The sequence below is a fragment of the Scyliorhinus torazame genome, chromosome 7 (genome assembly GCF_047496885.1).
Source record: "Scyliorhinus torazame isolate Kashiwa2021f chromosome 7, sScyTor2.1, whole genome shotgun sequence".
Lineage (NCBI taxonomy): Eukaryota > Metazoa > Chordata > Chondrichthyes > Carcharhiniformes > Scyliorhinidae > Scyliorhinus > Scyliorhinus torazame.
The window spans coordinates 259,914,384-259,939,706 of NC_092713.1; the positions used below are offsets into that span (position 1 = coordinate 259,914,384).

General features: G+C 47.2%; 1 protein-coding gene across 2 annotated transcripts in view; it reads left to right on the forward strand.

The window, feature by feature from the left end:
- LOC140426992 (rho GTPase-activating protein 26-like) overlaps positions 1–25,323 on the forward strand; it is a 315,317-nt gene that overhangs the window by 153,109 nt on the left and 136,885 nt on the right. For both annotated transcript variants that reach the window (XM_072512347.1, XM_072512348.1), the window contains exons 12-14: positions 811–850; positions 8,568–8,633; positions 19,495–19,569. In XM_072512347.1, the coding sequence (XP_072368448.1) occupies positions 811–850; positions 8,568–8,633; positions 19,495–19,569 (181 nt within the window). The remainder of the gene's footprint in view (positions 1–810; positions 851–8,567; positions 8,634–19,494; positions 19,570–25,323) is intronic.

Consider the following 25,323-nt stretch of genomic DNA (forward strand, 5'->3'; position numbering starts at 1 on the left):
GAAACTCCCCAGGGCCCAAAAAAGTGTCATTGAATCGTGGTGGGGAACTCGCCGGTAGCGCCGTTGGGAAACTCCCTGAAAAACCCGCCGCAAATTAACTTAGAAATTTTGGGGTGAATTGGGCCCTTTGTGGCCATTGCTTCTTTACCTTAAAACTGTGCCTTCTGGTTCTCGATCCTTCCATCAATGGGAACAGTTTCTCCCCATTTAATCTGTCCAGATCCTTCATGATTTGGAATACCTCAATTAAATTTCCTCTCAACCTTCTCTTTGCCAAGGAAAACAGTCCTAACTTCTCTGTAATCTATTCTGGTAACCGAAGATCCTCTTCCCTGGGTCCTCTACCCTGGATCCTCTACCCTGGATCCATTCTCATGAATCTTTTCGGCAACTTAGAGCTGTCACATCCAGCACTAGACTCAATACACCAGTTGAGGCAAAACCAGTGTTTCCTGCACGTTTAACATAACTTCCTTGCTTCTTTCAAGCCAAGAATGATTTTTGTCAGCTGCAAAGACATTTAAAATAGTCAAATAAAATTAAATATCATTTGCCTTGAGAATTTCAGACTTTTGCTTCATAAAATGCTAGGTGTGGAATAACTGATGTTATTTAAAAAAAACATGACTAAAGACTTTTTAGCGACTAAGTCATCATCTAGGTGTGGTACCTCCTACATTATTATATATGTGTGGTCTCATTGAATAACATGAACTTCATGACATTTGTATTGGTTCAGATTACCAGAAATTTCTAGTTCTAGTATAGTTTTCACATGGATTTAAAAAATAATGTTTTACTACTTTTCAGGTGTACATCTTGAATAAGGACAATCCCATAAGTGAAGGCGGTAAGTATTTAGTGTTAATAATTTGATTTGGAAGGTGTTGTAGAAGGAACCTGGCAAGTTCCTGCAGTGTATCTTATAGATGGTGCACGCTGTAGCCACTGTACACTTGTGGTGTAAGGAGAGAAGGTTTAGGTGCTGGGTTGGGTGCCAATCTAGTGGGCTGAATTGTCCTGGATAGTGCAGCTTCTTCAGTGTTGTTGGAGCAACATTCATCCAGCAAAGTGGAGGGCATTGCATCACACTCCTGACTTGTGCCTTATTAATGGTGGAAAGGCTTTATGGAGTCAGGAGGTAAATTTACTCGATGCAGAATACCCTGGGCGGGATTCTCCACTCCCGCGCCGAAGTGCCCACGCCGTCGTGAATGCCGTCGAGGTTCACGACGGCGCGAAACGGCCCCTATCCCGACCGATTCAGGGCCCGATAATGGGCTCGGAGCGGGGCCGCGTCATTTACACGTGCCAGGCCTTGTCGCCTTGTAAAGGCGGCGCCACATACATGACGCGGCCGGCACCGCATAACTGGCATCACCTGCGCATGCGCGGGTTGCCGCGCATGCGTGGTTGCCGTCCTCTCCGAGTCCGCCCCGCAAGAAGATGGCAGACGGATCTTGCGGGGCTGCGGAAAGGAGGTCCTCCTTCAGAGAGGACGGGCCGACGATCGGTGGGCACCGATCACGGGCCAGACCCCATTTGAGGTACCCCCCGGTGCAGGATCCCCCCCCCCCCCCAGCGTTCCCGCGCTGTTCCCGACGGCAGCGACCAGGTGTGGACGGCGCCGGGGGGAACCCACCGTTTTGGCCTGGCCGCTCAGCCCATCCGGGCCTGAGAATAGCAGGGGTGCCGGAGAATCGCCATTTTGGGTGTCTCGGGCGAGTCTCCAGGCTGCGTCGCGCGGAACTCGAAGGGGCCGTTCCCGCCGCTTGGGAGAATTGCGGGAGGGCGTCAGACCGACCGGCGGCGTGGGAAAATTTGGCGGCCCAGGCGATTCTCCCAACTGGCGCGGGAGTGGAGAATCGCGCCCCCAATCTCTGAACTGCTTTGTAGCCACAATATTTAAATGGCTATTCCAGTTAAATTTCTAATCAATGTTAGGGGGAGCTGGTTAGATTTTCTGTTGTTGAAGATGGTCATTGCCTGCTACATGTGGTGTCAATGTTGCTTGTCACCTCTCAGCCCAAGCCTGAATAATCAAAGTCTTGCTGCACGCAGGCACAGGCTGCTTCCTTACCTGAGTAGTTGCGAAAGGAACTACAATCATCAGCAAACATCCCAACTTCGAATAGTGGAGGCAGAGTCATTGATGAAGTAGCTGAAAATGTTTGGGCTTAGGACGTTACTATCAGGAACTCCCACAGTGATGTCCTGGGCTGGGGTGATTGGTCTCCAGTAGTCAGCATCTTTTTCGTGCTCGGTCTGACAGTGACCATTGGAGAGTTTTTCCCATTGACTTCAATTTTGCTATGGCTCATTGATGCCACACTTTGTCAATTGCTGGCTTAATGTCGAAGGACCGCCTCTCGCCTCATCTACGGAATTCAGGTCTTTTGTACTTATTTGGGCTAAAGTTGAAACGAGGTCCGAGGTCGAGTGGTTCCAGCGCAACCCAAATGGAGATTCTATAAGCAAATATTGAGAACTGATACCTAGAAGTCAAGTTTCCTGTTAAGTGATGTCTCAACTTGCATGTTTTTCTCTCCGTATTTGATATTATTGCAACTAAATTATCCTAACATTTGGTCCATTGGGTTCATATATAGGCTCCGTTCTGGAGCCCAAGTGCTCCCACCAGCGCAGAGTCGCTACTGCTGGTGCTGGAGTGGGGCCCGGTATGTAAGTCTCTTCCCCCTTACCATGCTAATTTATGCTTGGGGGAGAGCTCGCCAGATTCCAACGGAATCCCGGTAGCGGGACGTCATTTTGAGCAGGTGGCCCAAAACCGAGGTCCAGCAGCGGACTCCTTCCCCAAGATAAATAAACCAACCCTCTAAGTAGCTGTGTAGGGACAAATAAAACTATCAATCACTGGCTAGTGCAATGGATTGCGGTGTGAAATTGAATGGAGGATTTGTATTGCAAATGCTGTTAAGGGATTTCAAGCACTTTGAAGTGTACTTGGCTTTCCAGGAAGCTTCTGACACTTGTAACAGCTGTTACTTTGAACACATTTATCTGAAGCAGCAAATGTTAGGGAAGGGTAAGCAAAAATGCAGTAACTTGTCACTTTACTGCCGGGACTGCTCTTCAAATTTCAGGCAGGAGTGACTGATGGGGAATCTCTGGTGTTCCAGATGGGGAATCTCTGTTGGGGGGGGGGGTTCTAATGGTGGGGTCAGTGGCAGGGGGATGGGTCACCCTCATGTGTGTGCTGTTTGGGGGGACCCGTTATTTCCGTGGTGCGGGTGAAGATGCCCCTACTTGTCAGCAGGGTGTGATAGTGCAGGATTTGGGTTGTGAGGGGGAGGGGGCCTTCCAGTGGACCTTGGGGGTTTTCCCAGTGGACTTTGGGGGGGGGGGGGGGACCTCAGTTATTCGCTGACCCACCTCGGGGTACACCACATCATAGAACACAGAACATTACAGCGCAGTACAGGCCCTTCGGCCTCGATGTTGCGCCGACCTGTGAAACCACTCTAAATCCCATCTACACTATTCCCTTATCGTCCATATGTCTATCCAATGACCATTTGAATGCCCTTAGTGTTGGCGAGTCCACTACTGTTGCAGGCAGGGCATTCCACGCCCTTACTACTCTGAGTAAAGAACCTACCTCTGACATCTGTCTTATATCTATCTCCCCTCAATTTAAAGCTATGTCCCCTCGTGCTGAACATCACCAACCGAGGAAAAAGGCTCTCACTGTTCACCCTATCCAATCCTCTGATCATCTTGTATGCCTCAATTAAGTCACCTCTTAACCTTCTTCTCTCTAACGAAAACAGCCTCAAGTCCCTCAGCCTTTCGTCATAAGATCTACCCTCCATACCAGGCAACATTCTGGTAAATCTCCTCTGCACCCTTTCCAATGCTTCCACATCTTTCCTATAATGCAGCAACCAGAATTGCACGCTATATCATAGAATTTACAGTGCAGAAGGAGGCCATCCGGCCCATCGAGTCTGCACCGGCTCTTGGAAAAAGCACCCTATCCAAGGTCAACACCGCCACCCTATCCCTATAACCCAGTAACCCCATAACCCAGTAACCCCATAACCCAGTAACCCCACCCAACACTAAGGGAAATTTCGGACACTAAGGGCAATTTATCATGGCCAATCCACCTAATCTGCACATCTTTGGACTGTGGGAGGAAACCGGAGCACCCGGAGGAAACCCACGCACACACGGGGAGGATGTGCAGACTCCGCACAGACAGTGACCCAAGCTGGAATCGAACCTGGGACCCTGGAGCTGTGAAGCAATTGTGCTATCCACAAGGCTACCATGCTGCCCTCTGTCTATACTCTGTCTATACTCTGTCTTCCTGTTATTCCTTTCAAAATGAATCACCTCACACTTTTCTTCATTAAACTCCATTTGCCACCTCTCAGCCCAGCGCTGCAGCTTATCTATGTCCCTCTGTAACTTGTAACATCCTTCCGCATTGTCCACAACTCCACCGACTTTAGTGTCATCTGCACATTTACTCACCCATCCTTCTACACCCTCCTCCAGGTCATTTATAAAAATGACAGAGAGCAGTGGCCCCAAAACAGATCCTTGTGGTACACCACTAGTATCTGGACTCCAGTCTGAACATTTCCCATCAACCACCACCCTTTGTCTTCTTCCAGCTAGCCAATTTCTGATCCAAACTTCTAAATCACCCTGAATCCCATGCCTCTCTATTTTCTGCAGTAGCCTACCGTGGGGAACCTTATCAAACGCTTTACTGAAATCCATATACACCACATCAACTGCTTTACCCTCATCCACCTGTTTGGTCACCTTCTCAAAGAACTCAATAAGGTTTGTGAGGCAAGACCTACCCTTCACAAAACCGTGTTGACTATCTCTAATCAAATTATTCCTTTCCAGATGATTATACATCCTATCTCTTATAAACCTTTCCAAGATTTTGCCCACAACAGAAGTAAGGCTCACTGGTCTATAGTTACCGGGGTTGTCTCTACACCCCTTCTTGAACAAGGGAACAACATTTGTGATCCTCCAGTCTTCTGGCACTATTCCTGTAGACAAAGATGACTTGAAGATCAAAGCCAAAGGCTCAGCAATCTCCTCGCTAGCTTCCCAGAGAATCCCAGGATACATCCCATCCGGCCCAGGGGACATTTCTATTTTCACACTTTCCAGAATTGCTAACACCTCCTCCTTATGAACCTCAAGCCCTTCTAGTCGAGTAGCCTGAATCTCAGTATTCTCCTCGACAACATTGTCTTTTTCCTGTGTGAATACTGACGAAAAATATTCATTTAGCACCTCTCCTTTCTCCTCGGACTCCAAGCACAACTTCCCACTACTGTCCTTGACTGGCCCTACTCTTACCCTCGTCATTCGTTTATTCCTGACATATCTATAGAAAGCTTTAGTGTTATCCTTGATTCTACCTGCCAAAGACTTCTCATGTCCCCTCCTGGCTCTTCTTAGCTCTCTCTTTAGGTCCTTCCTAGCTAACTTGTAACTCTCGAGCGCCCAAACGAACCTTCACGTCTCATCTTTACAGAAGCCTCCTTTTTCCTCTTGACGGTGTTTCGACTGCTTTAGTAAACCACGGTTCCCTTGCTCGACCACTTCCTCCCTGCCTGACAGGTACATACTTATCAAGGACACGCAGTAGCTGTTCTTTGAACAAGCTCCACATTTCCATTGTGCCCATCCTCTCCATCCGATGCATCCTAAGTCTTGCCTCATCGCATCATAATTGCCTTTCCCCCAGATATAACTCTTGCCCTGCAATATATACCTATCCCTTTCCATCACTAAAGTAAACGTAATGGAATTGTGGTCACTACCACCAAAGTACTCAACTACCTCCAAATCTAACACCTGTCCTGGTTCATTACCCAGTACCAAATCCAATATGGCCTCGCCTCTTGTTGGCCTATCTACATACTGTGTCAGGAAACCCTCCTGCACACATTGGACTAAAACAGACCCATCTAAAGTACTCGAACTATAGCGTTTCCAGTCAATATTTGGAAAGTTAAAGTCCCCCATAACAACTACCCTGTTGCTTTCGCTCCTATCCAGAATCATCTTTGCAATCCTTTCCTCTACATCTATTTTCGGAGGCCTATAGAAAACCCCTAACAGGGTGACCTCTCCTTTCCTGTTTCTAACCTCAGCCCATACTACCTCAGTGGACGAGTCCTCATGAAACGTCCTTTCTGCCACCGTAATACTGTCCTTGACTAACAATGCCATCCCTCCCCCTCTTTCACCACCATCCATCCCTGAGCTTACTGAATTATCTAAACCCTGGCACCTGCAACAACCATTCCTGTCCCTGCTCTATCCATGTCTCCAAAATGGCCACAACATCGAAGTCTCAGGTACCAACCCATGCCGCAAGTTCACCCACCTTATTCCGGATGCTCCTGGCATTGAAGAAGACACACTTTAAACCACCTTCCTGCCTGCCGGTACACTCCTGCAACTTTGAAACCTTACTCATGACCTCACTACTCTCAACCTCCTGTATACTGGAGCTACAATTCAGGTTCCAAGCCCCTGCTGAACTAGTTTAAACCTTCCAGAAGAGCATTAGCAAATTTCCCCCTCAGGATATTGGTACCCCTCTGGTCCAGGTGCAGACCATCCCGTTTGTAGAGGTCCCACCGATCCCAGAATGAGCCCCAATTATCCAGAAATCTGAAACCCTCCCTCCTGCACCATCCCTGTAGCCACGTGTTCAACTCCTCTCTCTCCCTATTCCTCGTCTCGCTATCGCGTGGCACGGGTAACAACCTAGAGATAATAACGCTGTTTGTCTAAGTTTCCACCCTAGCTTCCTGAATTCCTGCCTTACACCCCTATCCCTTTTCCTACCTATGTCGTTGGTACCTATGTGGACCACGACTTGGGGCTGCTCCCCCTCCCCCTTAAGGATCCCGAAAACACGATCCGAGACATCACGCACCCTGGCACCTGGGAGGCAACACACCAACCGCGAATCTCTCTCGTTCCCACAGAATCTCCCATCTATCCCCCTAACTATGGAGTCTCCAATGACTAATGCTCTACTCCTCTCCCCCCTTCCCTTCTGAGCAACAGGGACAGACTCTGTGCCAGAGACCTGTACCCCATGGCTTACCCCTGGTAAGCCCCCCCCCCAACAGTATCCAAAGCGGTAATCTTGTTACTAAGGGGAACGACCACAGGGGATCCCTGTACAGACTGCTTCCTCCCAGCCCCTCTCACCGTCACCCATCTATCTTTATTCTTCAGAGTAACTACATCCCTGAAGCTTCTATCTATGACCACCTCTGCCTCCTGAATGATCCGAAGTTCATCCAGCTCCAGTTCCCTAACGCGGTTTCTGAGGAGCTGGAGATGGGTGCACTTCCCACAAATGAAATCAGCAGGGACACTGACGGCGTCCCTCACCTCAAACATTCTGCAGGAGGAACATTGCACTACCTTCCCTGCCATCCCTGCTAGATAAAAAAAGAAAAAGAAAGAAAGAGCTTACCTGTTATTCACTCCCCTTCCCAGCAAGCACTCACTCAGCAACCTGTGCGCCCCGCACGATAACACCCGAGGGAAAATAAAAGAAAAACTACTTACCAGTCACCAGCCAGTCCCTTACCTGCAGGCTGTGACGTCATGGTTCAACTTCTTTCGACTTCTACCTGCCCTCGAACCACACCTGGTGTACCAAAGCCCACCTGGTGGATTTCCCGCTATGGAGGTTGGAGAATAGTGGGGCGGTGGAGATTCAGGCTTCTAGGCCATTGATCAAATGGAAATAGCTGTAAATCGGTGATTTGTATGTTCCCACCGCCGGTGGCGGAGAATCGGAGCATCGCAACGCTGGGCGCCAACCCATTTATCCCTTGACGCTCCATTCTCCGCCTGATTGGGAATCCTGGTATCGGCATCAGGAAATGGAGAATCCACCTCATGAAATTCCCTGGCGTCACCTGATTAATTTTTTGTGTAGTTGAAATTAGATTCATAATGTGCTTGATTGAATGAAAGGAATAGAAAAATGCAGAGTATTAAAATTGTTATTTCCAGTTCCTGCTGTTGGAAATCTTTCCCCTCCACACAATAAAGAGAAAGAAGCAGATGACTGACAGAAATAAAAAGCAGTCTTAAGAAGAGCTTGGTCAAACTTGGGAAGCAATAAGTTAATTTTGTAGCTGACCTAAAGCTTGCGGAGGAGAAGCAAACTGAATTCAGGTGGAACAGATTAGTTCTTATGAAAAAAACTGTGTTACAGGATTTTCAGTTGGGTTGATAAGTGATAAGGAAATTCAATAATAGCAAATGCAACTTTTCAATTATAGGAAGTAAAACCAGAAGGCGTGTGTTCTCTATGGCACTTACTAAAAGTAGATGGAGACCTGGGAGTGTTCATTGACCTGGCATTTATCATGTCCAAAAGGATTTAAAAGAATATGATGCCAAATCCTCCAAAGTGGAACAGACAATTCATGGTCTTCTCCTTCTACCCGTTGTTCATTGTATTTTGAAAATGTGTTTCTGAAGTTTTAACTCTCATTAAAATCAATGTATTTGTTTCTGATTTTTAGCTGCCCAACTGGACAAAATTGGATTTGATTTAGTAAAGAAATGTATTCGTGCAGTTGAAGAAAGAGGTAACACAATTTTTGTTGTTGTTAACCTACATTAAATACATTGTTTGCACATGGTTGCTGGACATAGAGCTCAACAATTATACTTTTGCACCATCTGGCATCTTCTTTTGAATGACCGAAATTGAAAAGTAAAACTTCTGTAACTATTATGATTCCATTGAAATTTAGCTGAAGAAAGTCAACGTAACTTGTTGCTCAACTAATCAAGTTACAAAACAGATATTTTCAGAACCTTTTGTCTGCAATTTATCTTAGTAACTGAAGTTTATAGTGTCTAAATTAAGGCCTGTCACATTTATTAAAAAAATGATGGCTGAGATTCTCTGACCACCCTGTAGCATGTTTTTTAGTGGCGCGAGGCAACCCACCATTTGCCAGTGGTGGGATCTTCTGATCCCTCCGCTGACAATGGGATTTCCCATTGAACATCCCACGTCACTGGGCAACCCCCGAGGCATGCGTGTCATTGGCAGAGCTGCAAGAACCCACCAGCGTGAACAGACGGAAGATCTGTAACCACTCACTATTTGTCGATGTACTCTGTTGATTATTCTTTTTGTCTACTATGTCCGTACTGTGTACACTCCCTTGGCCACAGAAAAATACGTTTCACTGTACTTCGGTACATGTGACAATAAATATCAATCAATCCATCTTTCCCTATATGTTTGGTAAAACTTACCTATAGAAATCTTTTTGGCAACTGTCATTTTTGGTAATTTTCAAAAAACACAAATGCCTTAGAATTCCAGCAGAAGGATAATTTTAGTATGCTTTTGTGCTCATTGTGATTCTTTAAATTGTGTTTCAAAGCTTGTAGCATTTTGTAGATGAATGCTTAGCAGTACAATTTGTTACAAAGCTGGTATTTTACAATATAGCTGTTTGTAAACTCACATAGAAAGCATGTTCACAAGGTATTTTCATATATATTCACAGGTATGGATACACAAGCACACAATTGTGTATCCCAGAACACTGCCATTGCGTACAATAAGAAATAGGAGCAGGAATAAGCCATTTGGCCCATTAAGCCTGCTCCACCCTTTAATAATATAATGGCTGATTTGACTGTGGTATGAAATCTACTTTCGTACCTGCCTCCATAACACTCTACTTCATATTCCCCACCGGGACCCCTTCCCAATCTATCAGCGCCTTACAGACTTTAGACATCCTCCCCTCCCCGTATCCTCCTTCAACAGCACCTTGTCTTGCAACCTCAAAAGCAGGAAAAGACGGCATCTCCCGCTTCACAAAATCCCGAACCTGCAGGTACCTGAAACCGTTCCCCCTGGGCAGCTCATACTTTTTTTCCAGGTCCTCCAATTTCGCTAAACTGCCCCCTACAAACAGGTCACCGAATCGCTCAATCACTGCCTGCCGCCACCCCCAAAACCTTGCATCCAAACTGCACCCCCCCCCCCAGTGCAAACCTATGATTTTCACAAATCGGTGCCCACATTGAGGCACCCCCCAATCCCAAATGCTGCTTCCACTGCCCCCACAGCCTCAAGGCTGACAACAACACTGGGCTCACGGAGTGCCTGGCCGGAGAGAACGACAGAGGCGCTGTAAACAATGCCCTTAAGCTCGTTCCCCTACAAGAAGCCGCCTCCATACACCCTCATGCCGACCCCTCCTCCATGGCCCATTTCCCAACCATGGCGATGTTCGCCGGCCAGTAGTAATTCATTATATTCAGTAAAGAGCAAAGGGGAGAGCAGGCACCCCTGCCTCGTTCCACGAGGCAGCCCGAAATATCCCAAACTCACCAGGTTCGTCCACATTTGTACCTTGTTTTGCAACCGGACCCAGTACCGAACCCAAGCCACCCCAGCACCTCCCACGAATATTCCCAGTCCACCTGGTCGAAAGCCTTCTCTGCATCCACCACCATTGCCGCTACCACCTCCTGCCCCTCCGGGGGCATCATAATTACATTGAGCAGCCTCCTCACATTCGTCGACAACTGTCTCCCTTTCACAACCCGGTTTGTTCCTCGCCTATCACCCCGGGAGCCAACACCTTCGCCAGCAACTTGACGTCGACATTCAATAGCGACGTCGGACGGTATGACCCACACTGCTCCGGCCCCTTGTCCTTTTTCAATATCTAAACGATGGATGCCCACCGAGACCCCTTCTGGGCCCAGGGCCTTGCCTGCCTGCATCGCCCCCATACTCTCCATCACCTCCCTCAGCCCACTGGGGCCCCCAATCCCTGCACCAACTCCTTGTCAACCCTAGGAAACACCAGCCCATCCAAGAACCGTGCAACCCCCCCCACCACCACCACCACCACCACCACCACGGCCCAGGGCTCCGACTCATACAATAATGTAATATAACAATAATCCCCCCCCCCGGTCCACTCGCAAATCCACCCAATGCGGCGTGTGTGGTCAGAGACCACGATCGCTGAATACGCCAAATCGACCACCTCCGCCAACAACGCCCTCCTATCCAAAACAAAAAAGTTAATCCGGGAGTACACCCAGTGCACATGTAAAAGTATGAAAATTCCTTCACCCTCGGCCTCCCAAACCTCCACGGCCCCATCAACTCCTTTGCCTTTGCCGACACCTTCCCCGACCCTGGGCTCAACCGGTCCAAGCTTGACTCTATGATTGTGTTAAGATCCCTCCCCATGATCAACTGGTGCGAGTCCAGGTCATTAATCTTCCCCAGCACTCACCTCATGAAGTCTACATCATCCCAATTTGGGGCATAAACCTTTACCAGGACTACCGGCATCCCCTCCAACTTCCCACTCACAATCATGAACCTGCCCCCGCCCCCCCGGATCTGCCACAATGCTCCCCACCTCAAATGCCACCTGCTTATTCACCTGAACCATCACCCCCTCGTCTTCATGTCCAGTCCCGAGTGGAACATCTGCCCCACCCATCCTTTTACCAACCTTGTCTGGTCCCCTATCTTCAAATGCACCTCCTGCAAAAAGGCCACGTCCGCCTTCAGACTCCTCAGGTGTGCGAACACACGTGACCGTTTGACCAGCCCATTCAGCCCCTCATGTTCCATGTGACCAGCCCCTGCCCAAGGCCTACAAATCCCCTACCCCCCTCCCGTCCACGCACCCCTAAAAAGCAGAAAAGAGGCACTCACCCTTGATGTTCCCCCCCATGGAGGGCCTGCCCTCCAAACCCCCAGCCATCAAAACCGAAAGAACATTTTAAGGGGAAAAGGTCCCCGAGGTCAATGAAGCATCCTCACAAACCCCACCAAAGTTTAATGTGCTCCTTCTCCTGCCAGTGAATTGTCCCTCATAAACTCCATTGCTTCCTCTGGCATACCAAAATAATAATAATAATAATATTTACTTCTGGAAAGTCACCCAGAGCGGGTCGGCTACAGCACCCCAAACTTCACCCTCTTCTTGAAGAGGGCAGCCTTCATGGAATCATAGAATTTACAGTGCATAAGGAGACCATTCGGCCCATCGAGTCTGCACAGACCCTTGGAAAGAGCACCCTACTTAAGCCCATGCCTCCACCCTACCCCATATCTCAGTAACCCTATCTAACATATTGGACACTAAGGGGTAATTTAGCATGGCCAATCCACCTAAACTGCACATCTTTGGACTGTGGGAGGAAACCCGAGCACCTGGGGGAAACCCACGCAGACACGGGGAGGAATTTGAAACGCCACACAGACAGTCACCCAAGGCTGGAATTGAACCCAGGTCCCTGGAGCTGTGAGGCAACAGTGCTAACCACTGTGTCACCGTGCCTTGACCCGATTAAACCTGTCCCTCCTCTTTGCTAGTTTTACACCCAGGTCCTGATACACCCGCAGCGTGTTCCCTTCTCAGGTGCACTTCCAGAATATTCTCTTTATCCAGAAATGAGTGCAACTGCACCACCATCACCCTTGGCAGCTCGCCCGCTTGCGGCCTCCTCATCAGTGCCCTGTGTGCTTGGTCGACCTCCAGGGACCTCCATCAGCTGCTCCAACATTTTGACCACATATGTGCTGTCTTCCGCACCTTCGAGCATCCCCACAATCCTCAAGTTTTGCCTTCTGGTGCGGTTCTCCAGATTCTCTACCTTTTCCTTCACCTCTTCTGGGTCTCCCGCATTACCCCCGCCTCGGCCATCAATGAGGCCAGCTGCTCCTCATGCTCTCCCACTGCCTCCTCCACTTTCTGGATCGCCCGGCCCTGGGACTCCACCCTCTGCTGCACTCTCTTGATCTCTGCTTTAATTGGCTCCGCCACTTTGGCCTTCTTCCTCTGACCTTGGCATTCAGAAATTCCACTAACTGCTCCTTTGACCACAGCGTGAGCAGAACAACCCCTTTGCCCTCCACCATCTTAACCTCTGGCACACCTCGACGACTCTCCTGTTCAGCAGCTCTTTTTTTTCTCGTCCCACTCCTAGTTTGTGGATCCATCCACCAGCCACATCAGAGGAGTTACACCTTCTCCAGGTACTCCTGCACCTCTTTCCATCCAAAAACCTCGTCCTTCAGATGGGGAAAGGACCAAAAAATACCACGGGTGCCACCAAATGTGCAACCGCTCACACCATGGCCGCCACCGGAAGTCCCACGTCCCTCAGAATCTTTTATGTTTCAATAACATCACCTCTCATTTTTTTTAAATCAAGTGAGCACAGGCCTTACCCGCACAACATTTCCTCATGAGAAAACCCTTTCACACCAGAAATCAGCCCAGGAACCTTCTCTGAACTGCTTCCAGTGCAAGTATATTCTTCCTTAAGAAAGGAGACCAAACTGGTACACAATACTCCAGGTGTCTCTCCAATACTCTGTACTGTGATAGCATAACTTCTCTGCTTTTAAACTCCTTTCCTCGTGCAATGAAGGCCAAGATTCCTTTTGCCTTCCTAATTCACCGTTGCCCCTGCGTACAAACCTTTTATGATTTATGTACAAAGACATCCATATCCCTCTGTACTGCTTTTCGTTTCGTCATGCCAAAGTGGACAACCTTGCACTGCCAGATTTTTTGCCCTGTCACTTAAATTATCAATATCACTTTGCAGACTCTATGATCTGGATTTTCGTTCCTTTTTAAAAAAATATATTTTATTGAAAATTTTTTCCAAACAACAATTTTTCCCTCTTACAAAGCAAACGAAACAATAACAAAACAGAAATTTTTAACAATACACAGGTAACAAAACCCCATTGTCTATTGACCTAAACTAAACTAAACCCCCCCCCCCCCCCCTGGGTTGCTGCTGCTGGTCATCTGTCTTCCCTCTAACGTTCCCCTAGGTAGTCGAGAAATGGCTGCCACCGCCTGGTGAACCCTTGAGCCGATCCTCTCAGGGCAAACTTTATCTGCTCCAGTTTAATGAACCCCGCCATATCATTTACCCAGGCCTCCAGTCCGGGGGGTTTCGCCTCCTTCTACATGAGTAGGATCCTGCGCCGGGCTACTAGGGACGCAAAGGCCACGACATCGGCCTCTTTCGCCTCCTGCACTCCCAGCTCTTCCGCAACTCCAAATAGAGCTAACCCCCAGCCTGGTTTGACCCGGGCCTTCACCACCTGCGAAATCACTCCCGTCACTCCCTTCCAATACCCTTCCAGGGCCGGGCACGCCCAAAACATATGTGCGTGGTTTGCCGGGCTCCCGCCACACCTCCCACATTTGTCCTCCACTCCAAAGAACCTGCTCAATCTTGCCCCCGTTATATGTGCTCTATGTAGCACCTTAAATTGAATCAGGCTAAGCCTGGCGCATGAGGAAGAGGAATTTACCCTGCTTAGGGCATCAGCCCACATACCCTCCTCTATCTCCTCCCCTAATTCTTCTTCCCACTTTCCTTTTAGTTCGCCCACCGACTCCTCCCCCTCTTCCCTCATCTCTCTATAAATCTCTGACACCTTGCCCTCTCCGACCCACACCCCTGAAAGCACCCTGTCCTGTATCCCCTGTGTCGGGAGCAACGGAAATTCCCTCACCTGTTGTCTAGTAAACGCCCTCACCGGCATATATCGCAAGAAATTTCCCCGGGGCAACTTATACTTTTCCTCCAATGCTCCCAAGCTCGCAAAAGTCCCATCTATAAATAAATCTCCCACCTTCCTAATTCCCAACTGGTACCAGCTCTGAAATCCTCCATCCATTCTTCCTGGGGCGAACCTATGGTTGTTCCTGATAGGGGACCCCACCAGGGCTCCCCGCACCCCTCTCTGTCGCCTCCACTGTCCCCAGATATTCAGTGTTGCCGCCACCACCGGGTTCGTGGTAAACTTTTTAGGTGAGAACGGTAGCGGCGCCGTCACCAGCGCCTCTAAACTCATCCCTTTACAGGACTTTCTCTCCAGTCTTTTCCACGCCGCTCCCTCACCCTCCATCATCCATCTACGTATCATTGCCACATTGGCGGCCCAATAGTAATCACCCAAGTTCGGTAGTGCCAGTCCTCCTCTGTCCCTACTACGCTGAAGGAACCCCCTCCTTACTCTCGGAACTTTCCCTGCCCACACGAAGCTCGTGATGCTCCTATCTATTTTATTAAAAAAGGTCTTGGTGATTAGTATAGGGAGACATTGAAATACAAATAAGAACCTCGGGAGGACCATCATCTTAATTGCTTGCACCCTGCCCGCCAGCGATAGAGGCTGCATGTCCCACCTCTTGAAGTCCTCCTCCATTTGTTCTACCAGCCGTGTCAGATTAAGTCTGTGCAAGGTTCCCCAGCTCCTAGTAATCTGAATCCCCAGGTATCGGATGTTTCTTTCCACTTTCCTTAGCGGTAAGCCTTCTATCTCTCTACTCTGGTCCCCTGGATGTATCACAAATAATCTCCCATCTGCTACTCCGCACCTTTTTAGCCCATCTCAGGACCTCTTCTCTGACCTTAAGGCGGTAAAATCGCACGATTATCGCCCTCGGTGGTTCTCCTGCTTTTGGTCTTCTCGCCGGAATCCGATTTGTCCACTCCACCTCCATGGGGCCCGCAGGGGCCTCAGCACCCATCAGTGAACTCAGCATCTTACTTGCGTACTCTCCACAGTCCACTCCTTCCACACCCTCAGGGAGACCTAGTATCCGAAGGTTCTTCCTTCGCGCTCCGTTTTCTAGGGCCTCGATCCTTTCAGTACACTTTTTGTGAAGTGCCTCGTGCGTCTGAGTCTTAACCGCCAGGCCCAGGATCTCGTCCTCAATATCTGTCACCTTCTGCTCCACCACGCGGAGCTCAGTCTCCTGGGTCTTTAATGTCTCCTTGACCCCCTCAATTGCCAGTAGCATCGGGGTCAGCACCTCCCTCTTCAGCAGCTCCACGCACCGTCTCACGATTTCATCCTGCTCAGGTCCCCATGTCGCCTGCGCTTTCTCCGCCGCCATCTTGTACTTCTCTCTTTCTGACCCTTTGGTCGACGATTCCTCGCGCTGCAGCCGCCGCCGCCGCCTCCGGTTTTTTCCTCCTTCGTTTGGGGGGGACTCCCTTCTCACACACCCCACACCGGGTTGCGTCGTCGAAAAATTCCCCGTTGGGGCTCTTAAAAGAGCCCGGAGGTCCGTCGGAGCTGGAGCCGCCGAAGCGTGCGGCTAGCTAGGCATCACCGCAACCGGAAGTCCCTTCAGTGGCCTTGATGAGATCTTTTCACAGTTGTTCCCTCTGCTGCTAGAATTCACCTTTGATACAGGCCCTCAGGTCAGCTTGCAGCTTTAAGCTTGCCCTTCCCCCGCCTGCATGCTGGAAGAGGCCCTGTTTATCCTGCAGTTGCAGCCAAATCTTTTACTGTTCTTGCCGTGTCTGGCAACCAAGAGACATACCCTTCCTGGGGGACACTGTCGGGGGAATGCTGCAGCCTTCTTCCCACACCGGGAAATGGCAAACAAATGCTGTGGGGGCCCTGTAACGAGCCCAAAGGTCCGTTCCAAGCAGGAGCTACCGAATATGCGACCTAGCTCTGCATAGCCGCACCCGGAAGTCCGGATTTTCGTTCCTGAGGTGGATAGTGCAGTTCGGAAATTTCCTGGCTCATTCCACCCACTTTGGGAGAAACTCCATTGAATGGTGGGATCTTTGTTCCAGGGAGTGTATATGTGACTGATGGAGTCAGGCTCACCACACTGGTTGGAGATCAGAAGCAGCCACAAGAGCTGTTAAGTTCCAGTTCTTTACTCTTATTTCTATCCCTCACCACCATACCCACTCACCATTCCTCAACCATGCCAACCACCCCAATGGCCCTCATGCCCTGCCTGCCAACACATGCCCCCACTCATCCACCATGGGCCTTCACACCATCCATTCCAACCAAAGCACTCTACCCACCTCCATGGCCCCATACAATACTAACGTATGCCAACCAACCCTTTGCCCTTACACTCCATGCCAACTGACCCAATATGCATCATGGGCAGACCTCAGGAGCCATGTTGAGTTGAAATAAAATAATGATCAGTGTATTAAAAACACTACTATTCATGAAATCCCATTCAAAACATTTAAACCCGCAAGTACTTTATCCCTTATAAAACGAATTGTATTCATAACTCGTGTGTAACCCTTTAGTAACCTCTCTGAGCTGTCAATCAAATTATGAATCTCTATCTGGGATAATTATAGATTGTCTAAAACAGCCAAGCATTAATAATGACATAATGCGAACCCTTAGGTAATGTCAACAAACAGCTATAGTAACTGACAATTTTTTTAAACCTCTCATTGACACAAGTAGCCTGTTTTTTAAAATTTGTAAATGTTTGGGAATTTAAATAGCTGCACAATTTGACAGTTCTACAGACCTTCGCCCTTCAAGAGCATTTACGGCTTCTCTAAAAATTTGTAACTCCCACACTACAGCTTAAGGCCCTTGCTGCCGCAAAAATGGAGGCCTGAGTTTTTCGGAAAGCGGGGTCTCTCTTTGCCATCCAAAGAGTCAGCGGTGAACACATCTCCGCTGACTCGGAGTTCCCCATTGCACTTTCACGCAGCTCTCCAATCCCTTCAGTAACAAAAGCTGCAGTGGACTGAAGAGGTAAGTGCAGCAACCTGCCTGAGTCTGAGTCCTGAGGACGGAGAACAAGATACGTTTAAGGAGATCCAGGGCGGGTGGGTAGGGAGGACTGGGAGGGTGCAAAGTGGGTTATTGGGTTATCAGAGGAAAGGCTGGTGAGGAGGAAGGAGGCCCAGCGGTCACTGGACTTTGACTGTGGGTAGACCCCGTTAAAGGGGATTTCTAATGGAGGTGCCCTTGTCCATCCTCTCACCTGAGTCTGGGCCCATTCTTTTTCGCACTTCCCCCATGCCAAGTAAATCTTCCCACCAGCCTAAAAATTGAGGTTGAGTGGGAAATGGCCCTTAAGTGGCCAATTATTGGGGCAAGAGCGGGCTACCCGTCCGAGGCCTTGCCCGCCCCAGCATAAATTGCTGCGTGGTCGTGGTAGGTGGGAACTCTGAGGGAATCCCTTCAATTTTATATTCTCCTGCCCACCTAAAAACCTGTCAGCAGGGCAGTGTGAAATTTTAATTGGGGTCTATTTGAACTTGACTGAATTCAAATGGTCCTGCTGAGTTTGCTTATGTGTGATTCATGCCACCTTTCAACTACTGTCGAAAATGGGGATGGAACTTCTGGATCTGGGTCCCACCCACCAATTTGGAAGGTCTGTGGATTCTTCTCAGCTCCACAAAGCTCTGAGCCTCCGCACAACTTGCTTTCCTACCTATCTTTGTACACAAATATACAAACAATACAAAACTTTGTATCAGACAATTTGGCTACAATAGTTGGTTCCTTCATCCAAGTCATTAGTATAAACTGTAAATAGTTGAGTCCCACCACTGATCCCTGCAGCATTCCACTAGTCACAACTTCAAAATGACCAATTTATCTTGACTGTTCCTGGTAGTTAACCATTCTCTATTCGTGCTAATATATCACCCCCCGCACCACCATAAGTTCTTAGCTTCTACAGTAACCTTTTTATGTGGCACCTGATCGAATGCCATTTGGAAATCCAAAAGCTCCCAAGTCTAGTGGATCTCCTATATCCACCCTGTTTGTTACATCTTCAAATAGCTTATAAATTTTTCAAATAGAATTTCTTTTTCACAAAAGTACATGCACTCTGCCTGATTGTTTGTGTTATCTCATGCTACCACCTTTAATAAGGGATTTTAGCATTTTCCCAATGAGAGATGTTAGCTACAGTTTCCTGATTTATGCTTCCCTCTTTTCTTGAAAAATGGTGTTATATTTGAAGCTTTCCAGTGCACTGGGGCCTTTCCAGAATCTAGGGAATTTTGGAAGATTACAACCAATGTATTTACTATCTCCACAGCTACTTTGTAGACCACCAGATCCAGGAGACTTGCCGGCCTTTAATCTCCTTTGTTTTCCTTGCAATTTTAATCTAGTGATCTTGATTGTTTTCAGTTACTGTCCACCTGTTGCCTCCTGCTTTTCAATTATCTTTTATTGCAAAGACATGCAAAATAATTGTTTAAAGTCTTTGCCATTTCCTTGTTCCCCATTATTAATTCCCCAGTATCACCCTCTTGGGGACCAATGCTCACTTTAGCTACTCTTTTACTTTTTATATACTTTTTACTGGTTTTTTTTGTATATCGTACTACTTTTCTCTCATCCTCCAATTTCTCCCTCTATTTTTTTCAGTCATTAACATGTGAGCATGCATATACAAAGCTACCTCAACAAACCGGCTTGAACATATGAATGTATAGCCAATTTAAAATGCCAAAAACCTATGTAATTTAAAAATCTAATTTAAGTTGTAACTGGTAATTGCTGATTTATGATAATTGTAGATTTCAAAAACAGTGATACTAGAGGCTCAGCTTGATAAATCAGCAACAGATTTTTTTCTCTCTACTTTAAAACAGGAATAAATGAGCAGGGCCTGTACCGAGTAGCTGGTGTTAACTCGCGAGTTCAGAAACTATTAGGTTTACTCATGGGTAAGAACTGTTCTTGATTTCCTATTCTATCTGTGCATATCTGTAAATGGCAAGTTCAATTTATTTCTTTACTTAACTCAAATTGTATATCTCATCCTCAATCTGTGACTTATAGATTGTAAAAACAGGTCTTCTGTTCATTCTGTTGGTGCACAAGCTCCCAAACAAACTCAGAAGTACTTGATGGGATAGATGGCCTCAATCTGCAATTGAGGTGTTAATTGCACAAGTTTTCTGAACTGAAGTTATGGGCCATGTTTCCACTCATTCATTTGTATAATTTCAAATATAGGCTGCGATCTACCGGCCTCGTCGCCCCCGACTCAGGACGCGACGAGGCTGGCAAATTTCTCATCACGCCTCGCGAGATCTCATTAAAACTCGCGAAGTGTTGCAATCTGGATCCCGCCCATTGAGGTCAGGATCCAGATTTGCATAGTCAAGTGTGCAGTTAGGCTCACCTGAATATGCTTTCACTGGGATGTAACCCCCGCACCTCGAAGACCCCGAGTGAGCACCATTTAGCACTGGTCTCCATCCTCCCATGCGACCAGAGGCCCCTGGGTGGTCGGGCTCTGGGCAGGGTGGTACCCTGGCACCCGTGATGCCACCTGGGCACCGTGGCACTGCTAACTTGGCACCCTGGCAGTGTCACCCAGGTACCCTAGCAGTACCACCCAGGTGCTGCCCTGGGACTAAGTGCGGCCTCAGCAGGGTGTTCCTCGCCAAGGCCCATAAATGAAGCAGAGTTCCATTTAATAGTGGGTCGTTCTTGGCGCTGCAAGCACCGGGAAATACCTGGCTAAACAGGCCCAACATGAGACTTTATTTTATTTCCGTTAAATTGCGTCCATAGCTTTCCATGAACCAATGCAACCAGGCCAGATTTAAACCAATTTTTTCCCCTCACATTGCAAATTATTTCTTGATACTTTAAAAGTGGCAGTCTGATGCAGTTTTATTAATACAGAATCAGAATTGTTATGGCACAGATCGAGGTCATTCGGCCCATCATGCCTGCACAGCTGATAACTTGCTTTCACAAAAAAAGGATTTATCTTGAGAGTCTTGACCTCCACCTAAACAACTGAAAGTACTCTTTAGTCATTTAAAAATGTAAAAACATTTGAAATGTGCGGTAAAATAACTGAACATCAAGAACTTCTTTAAAGGGCTGCAAAAGAGAAATAGAAACACATGGCGAATAATTTGGTCTTGAGCATTTTGTGAGGGAGGCCAGTTTCCAACATAATTTATTTTTAAACCAGCACAAAAGATCGAGGTTGTAGCATCGTGGGTCAGACCTACCATTTGGCAAAGAACTCCAGAAGAAGAAGAAAAGGTTTAAAAAGTAAGGAAATGACTCTGGGTCGGGATTAGAGTGGTGAAACGACATGGAGGATGGTGGCGCCGAATTGCGGGCCTACCCCCGTCCAATCTGGATCCCGCACTGACTTATTAAATATTGGCACTGGTGTTCTGAAGTGAAGTTGCCAGTTGACTTCAGTCATCAATGTTCGTTGATTTGAAGCAGACTTAAATGCATGTTTCACTGGTCAGCTCAATTTCTGAAAAACCAACTGATGAAGCAGCTGCAATTTGACATTTATCGCTCGCATACCGCCTACCCGCCCCCCCACACCAACATCACTAACCCCGCCCTCTGACATCAACTTCCCAAAAAGATCGCTGGCCTCTCAATCTGCCTCCCTATAGGCTTTGCACCCCTCAGGCTCTGCGGGCACCAGAGCTTAACAGGACTGGAAAATCACCCCCATTAAATGCACAAGGATTTTCACGACATTCATCGCCGGCATCATCCCCACCCCCAATCTCCACTCTTTCCCCCCCCACCCAGCGCACATCCTAGCACCCTCCCCATTGGTTTCCCACTAGGGTCTGCTCTTGGCAGTGCCTAGAACATTCTTGATTATTGCATGGTTGTGCACCCATGCAGCTCAGAGATGTAGCTTAGAGGGAACATTGTTTTTATTATAGTTACAATGGGTATTTAATGCAAGTGCATATTTTTTGAAAATCTGAAAACTTGAAACAAATATTGAAATGCTGGAAATTCGCAACACATCAGTCAGCAAGATAAACCAGGAGCCAGATTTTTACTGGTAGGTAATTTGAGCCTGGAAATTTCCTGACTGGGCATATCTGCAGCAGTTTAAAGGGTTTGTTTCATCCAATTTTTGCTCTAGTAAGTGGGGATAGGATAGAGTCAACCCTGGAGGCTGGTTGTAAGGGGCCATGGGAGCAGAAGAGTGCTGGGGTGAGCTGGTTAAAAGGCTTGCCTCGGTTTTCTCTGCTTTGTCCCAGTTGATTTAGAAGCTGTCTCGTCCTCACCCCCACCCACTCTCCATGCTGCCTCATGCCTAAGTTATAAAGAGAAGTTGGATAGGCTTGAGTTGTTTTCACTGACGCAGAGAAGACTGAGGGGTGACCTGATTCAGGTGTACAAGATTGAGGGGCATGGACAGGCTGGATAGGGAGCAGCTGTTCCCCTTAGTTGAAGGGTCAGTTATGAGGGGACACAAATTCAAAGTGAGGTGTGGGAGGTTTAGGAGGATTTGAGGAATAACCTTTCTACCCAGAGAGTGGTGACAGTTTGGAATGCACTGCCTGTGAGGGTGGTAGAGGTGGGATGCCTCACATCCTTTAAAAAGTACCTGGATGAGTACTTGGCATGTCATATCATTCAAGGCTATGGACCAAGTGCTGGCAAGTGGGATTAGGTGAGCAGGTCGGGGCCTTTCATGCGTTGATGCAGACCCGATGAGCAGAAGGGCCTCTCTTCTGCACTGTAGTATTCTGTGATTCTGCAATGCCTCTATGTTACCTTCATAACTACTAGCTCAGTATCCACTGTGGGCAGAGTTCAAGAGCCATGTGTAGATGAAAACAAATCAAACTTCTAACGATATAACAGAACTTTCAATCCTACACGATTAATACTGCAAACAAACTTTTGATGAAACCCATTCAAATATTTTAAATCCCCTCAGGTGGTCAATATGTTTAAAAAAGAAAACAACGTTTGCCATCACATTAAAGATAGCTAATCCTTGAATCACCGCTTTAAACTGTCAGTCAAAATGAGAAGTTTAGTCCCCTTCTGAGATAAGTGCTTTTGTAGTTTTTGAAACTCAACCAAACATTCATAATTCATAAATAACTGAAATGTAATACCAGTCCTTGGGAAACTTCGACACAGAGATATAATGAAACTTTATGAACAGATGGTAATGATCTTTCCTGACCAACACCAAATGGCCTGTCAATCAAAGCAGCTCAACAGAGGGTATTTTTAACTCTGACAATTTCAGCTTTTTTCATGGTTAAAGGACCAGGAATTTAAAATGCATCCAATCATGATACTTAAATAGCCCTTATCGACCCTAACAGACTTTTACATTTTGTCCATAAATTTGTGAATCCCACACTGGGTTAAGGCCGTTGGAACAATGAAAGTCCAGCCTGTTAAACTCAACACTAATTTTAAAGGCCCAGCTGATTTTGGGGTTCCCATCTGTGAGATTCACATCCAACCTACTTTCCCCGCCAGCAAAAATGGGAACTGTGGTGGAACCTCTGCATCCAGGTCCCACTTGCTATTTTTAAAATTCTCTGGAGTTGGTCTAACTCCATGAAAATCTAACCCTAGGTTCCATGATTATTTTATCAGAATTGAAAATAAAATGTTTTTTTTTTTTTAAACTGGGCAAGGGACTGGTTAAGAGATGAGTAGTTACCCAAGTAGAGCTGAAGTGGATGAGCTAAATGAGGTATAAAGTGCTTCAGGCAAAATTACTATTTGATAAAAAGGATAATTTTATTGAGGAACTGGAAAGACATTAAATTAATGTGCAAATAGGGAATATGGTGGTGGGGAATCACCATCTCCTCTCATGCCACATAACCAAAACAAGCTAGTAAGTGGAAGAAATGGATACCTTAGAGAAGAAAAAAACAGGCCAATAATAAATTTCATGAGCCCAAAATTGGGAAATAATAATCATCTTTAGTATTGTCACAAATAGGCTTACATTAATACTGCAATTAAGTTATTGCGAAAATCTAGTCGCCACACTCCAACGCCTGTTTGGTACACTGAGGGAGAATTCAGAAAGTCCAATTCACCTAACAGCACAACTTTGAGGACTTGTGGGAGGAAACCGGAGCACCCAGAGGAAACCCACGCAGACACGGGGAGAACATGCCGACTCCGCACAGACAGTGGCCCAAGCGGGAATTGCACCTGGGACTCTGGTGCTGTGAAGTAATACCGTGCTACTGTGCCGCCCTTGGCAAAATGACATGACATTACCATGGTTGAGATTTCAGATACATTGACACATCAGAGAGGGGGAAAGTTACCTAGACTCTGTGTTTCAGGAGGCAGTCACACCCCTTTGATTAATTACCTTGAATTTGGCCAGTCGTGAGGGAAGGAGGATGTGACTATGAATGAGGCAGGTGGAGGGATCCAGGAGGTAGGGTTGCAGTAACCTCAGCCCTTGTCCTTGTCCAACAGGTTCTAAATTCTTGCTGACTGTCCGGATGAGTGCGGGTGCTGTTGGGATGATGAGGAAACTGACCACAGCACTGTGGTACAGGGAGCCATTTAAATGGGAGAGAGACGAGAAATGTAGACTTAATCGGGGATAATATAGTTAGGGGCATAGACACTGTTCTCTGTGACCACAATCGACAGTCCCGAAGGTCCTGTTGCCTACCTGGTGCCAGGTTCCGGGATATCTCATCTGGGCAACAGAGGAACTTGGAGTGGGGGTGGAAAAACCCAGTTGTTGTGATCCACGTTGGCACCAATGACATAGGTAGAGCAAAGAAAGAGATTTTGCTGAGGGAATATAAGCAGCTAGGGAGTAAATTGTAAGCATAACCAAAAAGGTGATAGTCTCCTGATTACCACCTGAGGCACAAACTAATTGGCATATGGTCAATAAGATTAAAGAGGTAAATGCGTGCCTCAAAGGTTGGTGTGGGAGGAATGGGTTCAAATTCATGGGACATTGGCACCAGTAATGGTAAATCGCGAATCGTGTTGGGGCCAGAGTTCTGCCGAATCACATAACTAGGACTGTAGATAGGGCTTTAAACTAAATAGTTGGGGTGGGGGTGGGGGGTGGTTCAGTTGCACGGAAAATTAGAAAATCAAAATTAAAGGAGAAGGTAGGAGTTCAAATTAGTGATAAGGCTGATTGTTGCCAGAAAATAAAAGGAAAGGACAGAACGTGTGAATGTTAAATTGCACCAAGGAATCATACAAGAGTTGGGAAATTTGATAATAGATCAGCCATGATCTGAATGAATGGCGGAACAGAGGGCTGGTTTAGCTCAGTGGGCTAGACAGCTGGTTTGTGATGCAGAACAAGGCCAGCAGCACGGGTTCAATTCCCATACCAGCTTACCCGAACAGGCGCCAGAATGTGGCGACTAGGGGCTTTTCACAGTAACTTCATACTTGTGACCATAAAAGGTTATTATTAATATAGGTATTATCGCCAAATTTGCAGATGACACTAAAATAGGTGGGTTAGTAAGTTGCAATGAGGAAATAAGGAATTTAAAAATGGATATCGATAGGTTAGGTGAGTGGGCCAAAATTTGGCAGTTGGAGTTAATGGTGCAGAGGGATCAGCATGTCCTCATGCATGAATTGCAGAAAACTATTATGCTGGTATAGCAGGTAATAAGGGAGGCAAATTGAATTTTTGCATTTGTAGC